This window comes from Etheostoma cragini, chromosome 15 (assembly GCF_013103735.1).
Source record: "Etheostoma cragini isolate CJK2018 chromosome 15, CSU_Ecrag_1.0, whole genome shotgun sequence".
NCBI lineage: Eukaryota > Metazoa > Chordata > Actinopteri > Perciformes > Percidae > Etheostoma > Etheostoma cragini.
Genome location: NC_048421.1, coordinates 9,600,757 through 9,610,772, shown reverse-complemented (window position 1 = coordinate 9,610,772; position 10,016 = coordinate 9,600,757). Strand labels below are relative to the sequence as shown.

Here is a 10,016-nt window from a genome sequence, read left to right as displayed (position 1 = left end):
TGTCATTGCTGGATTAAAAATGCTCATAGTTGCAGAAACACAGACGTATATACTGTGTAGATAGATATACCAATCCAATCTATACCTAACTAATGTAAATGTATAAAAAAAATATTGCATCATGTTGAGTACATGGTTATTCTGAAAGTCAGTAATACAACCTGCACAACTAGGAAGTATCGTGTGGATGCATGTCATTACTCTACTACGTTCCTCATGGGGGAGACAGAAACTACGCAGTATAGCTTTGAGCATCAATTAATGAATGAAAGTTCCTGAAATTAATAATTTCAAAGTCCTTACACATACATTTGAACACATTACTCTGTAAATTAAATCACTTCATTGGCTCCCAGTTTGAATCACTTTCAAAACCCTGCTTCTAGTTAATAAAGCACTTAATGGTTTAGCTTCTCATTACATCTCTGACTTTCTCACTGACTACAACCCCATCAGGCCTCTCACGTCATCTTCTAGCTGTACCCAGAATTAGATCCAGGTCGGGTGAGGGAGCCTACAGTTATTGTCTGTTCCCTGGAACAATCTGTTTGATGTCCTGAGGTCCATCACAACTGTGTCACAATAAAAGAATTTTCTATAAAACGAATTCTTGTGAACCCAATCTCATGTCTCGTCACATCCCTAGTAGGCCAGTGAATGGAGAGTCAGAGAAAAGTGTGCACACTGTGATGGGCCTTTCAGACAACATGGTTTAATCTGTGCTCGTCGCTGGGTTCAACGCACATCTACAGTGCACTACTTCCAAAGTTCAAACTGGTTGCAGCACTAGTCAGACAGTCTCTATTCTTGGAATCAGTTTCCGCCTGGTTTTCGCTCCGGGTGCAACAGAATGTTTCTTTAAATGCATCATGAGACCATTTGTGGCTGGTTATTACTTCTTGCTCTTTGTCCAAATAAATAAAAACTTTTGTCAGAGTTAAAATATGCATTGCTAGTGGTCACTATCATGGCTTCTAGTTTCAACCTGTCTGGTTGTCATCTCTGGGTGGGGCTGTACCAAGTGTCCCCACCTCACTTTATAAAGGCTGCACCAAACACACTAATCTCATGTCTTCAGTTGGTGTGATTAAACTGGTCCGAAAGCCAAGCACTAATCAAACTGTCAGTCAGGATTATAACAAATCATGCTGTCAGTCAGTGAGGATTAAGCATTTCAACAGCAAGATCTGGAAAATACAGGCAGAAAAGTCTGAGAATAGAGAGAAAAACAAGGATGTACAAAATGTTCAGACTGAACTCAATCTCACAGGTTTTTAGTTACAAATCCATCTTTTAGGCAGAGAGCCATCTTTAGATTTTCACAACCTTCACGGCAGAACAACAGAAAAATCTCCACCTTTGGTGTCTTTGGGTGAACAGAGACATATCTAATAAACTAACCAAGCAGCTCCGATACATCAGCCCGACCTTTTTAAATTTCATATTCTGATACCAAATAATTTCTATGTACCATGCATGTACCTTATGATTATTATAAATGGACAGAACATGTGTGATGTCACCCACTGGTTTGTGGTACCGACTGTATTTTATTAATAATATAAAGTCTATGGTAGTACTCACTCACGGTAGAGTGCAGTGTCTAAAAAAAGGTACATCATAAACTAACAGGAAATTACTTTTTAACGGAAAATTGCAGCGGAGTGCCTGTGCAATGCCAGCGAAAGCAGGTTCACCCCAGATCATGTGGTTTTATGGTTGTCAGTCAACTGAACAAAGCATAATTTAACTAAAAAATATATATGTATAATTTCCCTTTATTAAATACTTCTAGGCCACTTGTCTTTTGTGAAGTCTTAGAAAACATTTAAAATAGGCCTACTTTAAGTAACCTATTTCTCTAAGGTCTAGAAGGACAAACAGGTTCCAATTATATTGGTGTGTAAATGTGCATAGTAGTTTATTGTAATTTTAGACAATACATGTGGCATCATATACAAAGAGGCAAGTCTAAATGTATTCATAATATGATTTCTGGCATTTTTTTACAATATAAGAAATTAAACCCTTGACAAATTTGAATCTACTCAATCAAATACTCCCATTTGTAAAGAAAAGCAGTGTCCTAAGTAGGGACATCTGCTTGCAGCTCAGTATATTATGCATCATGTAACTTATGTTTATACAAAAGTTCATATCATCTCTTAGAAAAGTTAAGCACAATGTTTTATGAGTTATCCCACAAATGTCCAGCAACCCAAGTGATCACTGCGCCTGTGCAAGCCCACAGAGTGTATAACCCGTTAAGGCAACACAACTACTTGGTTTAGGAAAAGAGAGTGGTTTGGGTTCAAATATGTGGCGTTTGTTACATGCCTTACGTACATGGCGTAAAGTACGTCAGTTAATTAACAAAAGTCAGATAAAATAAGACAAGCATACATCCACACTATGCTTTCATTTTCAAACATCGTATTGAAACAATAGCATGCCGGTGTAAATAGAAAACATATCGTCTAACATTCCTCTGCGGTAGAAAATCATGGATGTATAAGTTGAAATTGCAGAAAATACTTTTGAGAAAGAACAACATTTTCAAAAACAAAGACCAGGGATTTATTTGCATGGACCGACGATGAGCCTAACAAATAAAAACCTAATAGTGTGGATGTAGCCTAAGTCTGCATTAACTCTTGCTTTTACATGGTACACAAGCAAGTCTGATGGGTGAAACTGTTTGTTTGACCCATCCATCCACCCGAACCTCTTCCCTGTGTGGACTTTGTCACTCTGTACTTCTACGCCACCTAACTAAATCCTGAGAGGCAGCTACGTCCTGGCTAACAGTTATGTTGGTTATATTTTAAATACAAACAGTAAATGATATCAGCCTGCTCTGGGTGAAGGTTTATAAAACAATATTCATGAAATCTGCTCATGAGGTTATAATGCCATGCTCCTCATTGGCGACTGACGGCACACAGCTCATGAGGTGAAGGGGCGAGGGTGAAGCCCACAGCTGGTGTCAGATCCAGCTCTTCCTCTGTAACTCCAGGTGGAGGAATGAAACGAAAGTGCTGGAGGAGGGCGGTGAAGAAGAGGAAGAGCTCCATCCTAGCCAGACTTTCCCCAAGACACACCCTGCGACCTGAGAACGAAAAGTTGCTCCGAGTTAAACAATCACATCTTTAAAATTTTAAAATATCTATATAAAGCTGTTGTACCTGCAGAAAAGGGCATGAAGGCGTCTCTCCTGACAAATTTAACCTCCTTATCCAGGAAGTGGGAAGGGTTGAAGGTGTGTGGGGTCTCCCACTCATTCTCATCATGCAGAACAGAAGTAAGAAGAGGAAACACAGTAGTCCCCTGAAGAAGAAAAAAGAGAGCAAGGTGTATCATATAAAATCTTGGAACCAAAAAGTCAAAAAAAAAAAGAAAAAGATCTTGCAAAACAAATGTGTGGGCGACTGACCTTTTTGATAAAGTAGCCCTGGAAGGTGACATCACGGCTGGTTTTGTGAGGAATGGCTATGGGGGCAATGTTGGCCAGTCTCTGTGTCTCATGGATGACAGCATCAGTGTAGGGCAGGTTCTTCCTGTCCTCTATTCTGACCTGTCGGCTACCGACCACCCTGCTCAGCTCTGCCTGTACCTGGTCTGGACTCACATTAAATCAGATAAATATGATTCCACTTCATCCCAATTATATACTGAAAAAGCTGAATTTTACCAGAGATGTATGTGGGTATGTTTTTGCACCTTGGACATGAGGGTACTTGGCCATGAAAAGTAAACCCCACTGAAGTGTATTTCCTGTAGTATCAGTCCCAGCTGCAAACAGATTCATTACACTGTTGACCAGGTTGTCATCATGATAGTGTGAATTCTTGATTTCAGACTTCTAGTAACATACAAAAAAGAGGGATTCTGTGAAATGAGGTACACTTTCCCTGTAGATAATTTTTGTCTTGGACTTTATGCTGCACAAATACAGTCGCTGCCTCCATAGTAATAACGTGTAACCAAAACAGTGCATACTATAACAAATTAAAACCACAAATATTGCACATTACATGTATTACACAACCAGTGATGAAAACATGAAGCTACTAAACAACCCCTGCAGCCTTAAGCAACATTCTATAAACTTAAGGTAGTCACAAATGACTTTTAAAAACGGTTGAGTTTACATTTGTGGGTACTTTATCTGCCACAGGGTAACACCTCATACTTGGAGTGGAGAAAATGAGATGGGTCACATGATAGTCTCTGCTTTCCTGGGAACAGACTGCTCGTATATACTGTAGACTGGAGGGGACCTGTGTTCATTCCTCCTTATAAACTTCATGGCAGTCCGCACCAAACTACTAAGCTTAGATTTTAACTGTACAGAGAGATTGCATTACCATTCTTACTTCCCATATCCAATCTCCAATACAGCCTGATAGAATAAAAACAATCTTTTCATGCATTTTCAACAAGGGCCTTCCAGCTAAATGTGTTGTCCAAGTGAACGCCAAAGGCTTTTGTAGGAGCTGACCTGACTGATGTATGATCTAGGCCTAGGATTCCAAACCATCCCCTCAGTTCTTCTCACATTTTAAATGAGAGGATTGACCATGGCCCAAATCTCCATATATTTAGGAGATAAGTTCTTGTGCAATATGCTGAGGATAGTGGTTTTATCAGAACATTTTAAAATGTGATTCTAGGGTGGCTGATTTGTGTAGACTATAACAAGAACTTGTGAGCTGGCACAACGATGTGAGGCACCTTGGCTGATTGATCTGGATTCTGCCAGGGCACTGTTGCCCCTTACGTGATTGGTCAAAAAGGAAAAAACTACCACTTAATTTTAGAATGGATTTAGTACAGAACTGACCTGTGCTTGAGTACAGACACCATGTATGTATGTTTCAAGGCATTTCTTCACAATCAAAGTTGAAGCCACAGGTCTATGATCATTAAGTGCAATAGGGAAAGGTTGTTTTGTAACTGAAATTAAGGGATTTTTTTTTTTCACAGACCCCTGACACCAGGGCACTGTGCTGGGCTTAGTTCTTCGGCACAGGTCTTTAAGAGAAAATCACAGATGCCATCTGGGCCTACGGATTTCTTTGTGCATACATCTTGTCTAAAAAGCATTAATATCAGACAAGGAGTGGATTCACTGGAGTTAGACTGCTCACCTCCACATTTAGCTTATGTCTCAGGAATGCATCAACAAAGCATCTGCACATCTCAGGGTTCAGAGTCTCCTTTAGGTCAGCTATAAAGCTTTTTATGTCCTCCCTGTTGGCCTCCACATTCTTAATCACATCCCTCCAGTTTTTAAGAAAAGGGCCTAGCCAAGGAAACATGTTGTACATCTGTAATGGAGCACAACACAAACAATCAAATGTACACACACACACACACACACACACACACACACACACACACACACACACACACACACACACACACACACACACACACACACACACACACACACACACGCGCGCAATCAGTGTTTTCGTTTTATATTTGGTTGAAACTTTAAATTAAAAAAATTTAAATTGAAAACGAGTTTGTAAAATCCAAATCATGCTGTAATAATTTTCCAGACGATTTCTCAGAAACACTTTAAAAATGGGTTCTAATTGTAATTATAGGTATAACGGTATATAGGCAATTAAAAAATGGGGGTTTAGTTGGTATCTTTTCAAAAAAGTAATTCAAACTCATTTACATGCAAAAATGCAAACATTTGTCTATGGGCAAATTATAAATAATGAATAATTATGAACAGAATACAGTTTCCAACAGTTTCCTGCAAATTTAAGTTATCAAATATTTAATGAGACTACAATAGCAATGCAATTCAACTATTAAATCTAGATTGAACAAGTTTGTCATATGCACAGCAATGTAACATGTCCTTGTAATCATCAGAAAATCCCTCAATCTGAAATCACTGTACAGTACCAGGATGGGTGCTGATCCAGTCAGGTGGATGGTCTTGTTGTCTCTCTCCACCATAGCTTGGAAGACGGGGTCTTCGTATTTAAACCGCTTTCCAAACATGATAGCTGATATAATATTTGAAGTTGCGTTATTAATTGTCTGGGCGTTGTTGAAGGCTTTACCTGTGAGAAAAAGAGTTAGGACAGTGAGTGTGAGGGCATGTTGTCTAAACCTGTTCAGTGCTTTAAGAGATAATGTCACCTTTAAGTTTCTTAAATTCTTCAATCAGGTAGCGACATTCCTCAATGATCTTGTCTTCACTAATCCTTTTGCCCATCCCAAATTCTCTCAATGTAGTTAGAGCAAAACGTCTCATTTCTTTCCACGAGTCACCATTGGTAAATAGTATACCTAGAAACAAAAGACATTGTCTTCTTTAGAGTATAGGGCACAAGGAAGTCACAACAAAACAACTCAAATCCATTCTTACCATTTCCTTTGTTGAAATCATGGAATATGGGAGTGACCTCTCGGTCTCCAAACTCCTCAGCATAGTTGACCAAAGCCTGTTTGACTGTCCTGTATCCGGCCAGGACCACCACCTTCTTCGGTCCAAAGTAGACTGTTAACACAGGTCCATATTTTTTGGACAGCTGAAAAGATGGAGGAAGGGAAAAGTGAGACTCACAGTCCTACATAAGAAATGGAATATAATTGGAATTCACTGACCAATACAAACATAAACATAATAAACAAAGAACCACATTGTTTAAGATAAACGTTACTCACATCAAAGAGGGATATGTCAAGTTTATTGAGATCCAACTGAAGCAAGTTACCAAGCAGGGGAAGCGGATAAGGTCCTGGAGGCTCCCTCTGGTTGTTTTTGAAGCTGAAGTTGGTGTTTAAAAAGGAGAGGACCAGCAGGCCCACAACGGCCACCAATAGGGAGACGGAAGTGGAGGACTGGAAAAGATCTTCCAACATGATCGTACTTCACCCGGACCTGACTCCTTTGAGGAAACCTTTTCACTGAAACGCTGCTTTCAAAGTTGAATGATCTGATTGTCACGACCAGGGCTTCTGGTTTCAACCTGTTTGAAATACTGATGTCAACTTAGCAACCCCCCTGAGAGAGGCGGTAGAGAATCCACACCTCCTTTTGTAAAGGCTGCACCAATCACACTCAGGTGTGAATAAGCAGGTCAGCCAGCTAATTACATATGTCTGTCAGTCATGATTAAGCAATTCAACTGCAATATCTGGACAAAACAGGCAGAAAAATCATTCTTAGCTCATTAGATTAACATGCATACTCCGATGGCGCAGCATTAAGAGAAATTTGGGGTTCAGCGTCTTGCTAAAGGACCCTTTGACATGGGACTGGGAATATAATGACTTAAACCCTTGACAACTGACACCCACCAAGTGTGAACGTTTCTTCAGATATTTAAAAGTTAACGGACACGCACACAGATCATAGCTAGCTAAAACGTTTTTGAAATGATTCCCATCTTCTGTTATTGTTTGTAATTGTAAAAATTTATTATTTCATGGATTTCACAAATCTCAGTATGACACATTTTGCCGTAAACTGTTTAAATCTGAGCAACTAACATCTGCACTCGACCAGAGCTGGTCTGACTCGACTCTCATCGGGTATGACCTGGTAAACCGTTTACATCTGAGCATGTAGTACTTGCACATTTATAGCGATCAAGATTAACATAAACATTGGCTGGAATTCTCCTTTAAAATAACTATCAACAATTGGATTGTGGGCTAAATATCTGAAATTCCATGTGTTTCCTAATTATATAATTGAGGATTACTATAATATTATATTATCTACAATAATATAATATTGCACATATTCAGACATTCAATAACATAAGATAGACTTTCTTGAACCAACACTGGATCAAACTCCTGCACCTCAAGTCAACTTTATTTGTCAATTCTGCAATATGTGCCAGACTTACAGAGCAGTTAAAAATACGTTTCTCTCTGAACCATTGTTGCAATACAAGAGGGATGCTGTCATTTGTATCTGGATGAATGAGTATAGGCATACTGCATATTAAAGGAGAATTGATTGAGAAATGATATCTTCCGAGTGAACACAGGGAATCTGACTGCTGTAGATCTGAAAGAAATGCCTGAAAGTTGTGCTAATTTAGCTGCGTTCAGGTGTTGAGACGGCAGCTTAGGGACCGTCTACAAACTACAACACAGAAAAGAGAGAAAACAAAAATATGTAGGCATCAGTTTAAGTATTAAATATGGTAGTGTCTCAAAACTTGTCTTCTGCTAGTTGTACTACAGCACTTACTTTAAAAAAAATAAGCATATGCTTATTTCTGAAAATATGTATCTTTTTTCTGTGTTGTAGTTTGTAGACTGTCCCAAAGCACTTCTTGCTGTATCAACACTGGAACTAAATAAAACTGAATTAGCACAACTTTCATGCATTTCTTTCACTTCTACAGCAGTCCGATTAACTGTGTTCACTCAGAAGAAATCACTGCACATGGGTAGGCACTGTTAATGACATTTTGAACATGTTAAGAGGCTAAAAACATGTTTAAAACTTGCCCTGTTTAAGCATGTTGGTTGCTTATGCTAGCAGGAGGATAACACAGTGTAGGCAGCACCGATTGTTTTTCCTGCTACTGACAGAACTCCCGATTTCCAAATAGGGCTAGCGTCACTGTCCAGTTATTGGCTCACGTTGAAAATCATCAAGATGTTAAAATACAAATAGAAATTATCTGTTAATGTTTTCAGTTAATTTAGTGTAACATCATACCTTTCTAACGATATATATAGTTTTAACTGTTTACTTTAGCTTTTACTTTACAAGATCCGGAAAAGTACACTATTGTCAGTAAATTAGCCATAACCGGACACCACTATTTCCTTGCTGTAAACACGGAGCGCTGCCAGGTATTAAGTCAATAGACAGTTAGCTAAAGAAAGCCCTATCAATGCTGTCAAAACTACCGGATCTTACTTCAGTCCTTCACAATAAAATACCATGCTTCAACAACTCTGAATTATGCAATAAGAGCTCCTTATTTCCCAGGACAGTAAAAATAAAGCGAAAGATCGTTGCCTGAGCGTTCTTACTAGGGAGCACAGACACTAAATACTCAGGGTAACGAGATAACGAGAGGAAGGTGACAAGAGGGCCGGGAAACAGAGTATAGTAATAATAGCTAAAATCTATTTTGTTCATTGTCTATTATCTGTTAACAGACTAATGCTCCATTTGAATTGGTGGGGATGGACCTAATAGGGAAGTTAGGGTTAGGGACATTGACAATAAATACTGTGTAATGATTGATTATAGAACTAGATTGGCGCAGGCATACCCCATGAAACACCAAAATGCTGTGGAGGTCACAAACTGCCTTCTTAAGTTTGTGTATTAGTTTGAAGTTCGCAAAAGAATCTTGACAGACAATGGCAGAGAGTTTGTCAGTAATTCAAGGGAAGTGTTTGGTGATGAAAATGGAAATGTACAATGGTGTGTGAGCTGTGCCACCATTGTGGAGAACACAACTGTTTCTCTTAAGATGGGGAGATACCCAAATGTGTAAAGGATTTCATCATGGTACTTCAATTATAGTGTTTATTTGACTGTGTATTTAAAATATTTATTCTCAAATGGTTATGTTATCTTCACCTTTGTTGTTACAGGTCCAATGTGACACATGTGACTGGTGGTTCCACATGGCATGTGTTAAACACATGGACCAGGAAAGCCAAGTAAGCAAAACCCTCAGTTGCGCCACATGGACAAAAAATGTAGTTTTATCTCAAAATGGTTTGATGTGTGTATGACTCAATTTCTACAGATTTACAGTGGAGTAACAGTTGGCCTATCATAATACGTGACCTGCCCTGCTGAGGTACTGGCTCTGTGATGACTCAAAATAAAGAATATGTGACCAGAGTAGTGATAAGGGATGAAATAACCACCATACATTGTTTTTACAAGTTTGACTTTTTTATTAGGCAGTTATAGATGGATTTAATCTGCTGCTCTGGCTTAATCCCCTGCAGCTGTTCTGCTGATGATGTTCACATTTCGGATCATTTTCTTT

The 10,016-nt window shown here is 38.9% G+C and overlaps 1 protein-coding gene across 1 annotated transcript; it reads right to left on the bottom strand.

Annotated features, from left to right (window-relative positions):
• Positions 1-2,602: 2,602 nt before the first annotated feature.
• Positions 2,603-7,187, bottom strand: LOC117958096 (cytochrome P450 2K1-like). Its single transcript, XM_034894357.1, has 9 exons — positions 6,697-7,187; positions 6,398-6,560; positions 6,169-6,318; positions 5,929-6,089; positions 5,151-5,330; positions 3,721-3,862; positions 3,434-3,618; positions 3,186-3,327; positions 2,603-3,109 (listed from the first exon to the last, which is right to left on the bottom strand). Exons 1-9 carry the CDS (start codon positions 6,892-6,894, stop codon positions 2,922-2,924), a joined length of 1,509 nt encoding a protein of 502 aa, XP_034750248.1. The 5' UTR covers positions 6,895-7,187; the 3' UTR covers positions 2,603-2,921.
• Positions 7,188-10,016: the final 2,829 nt, after the last annotated feature.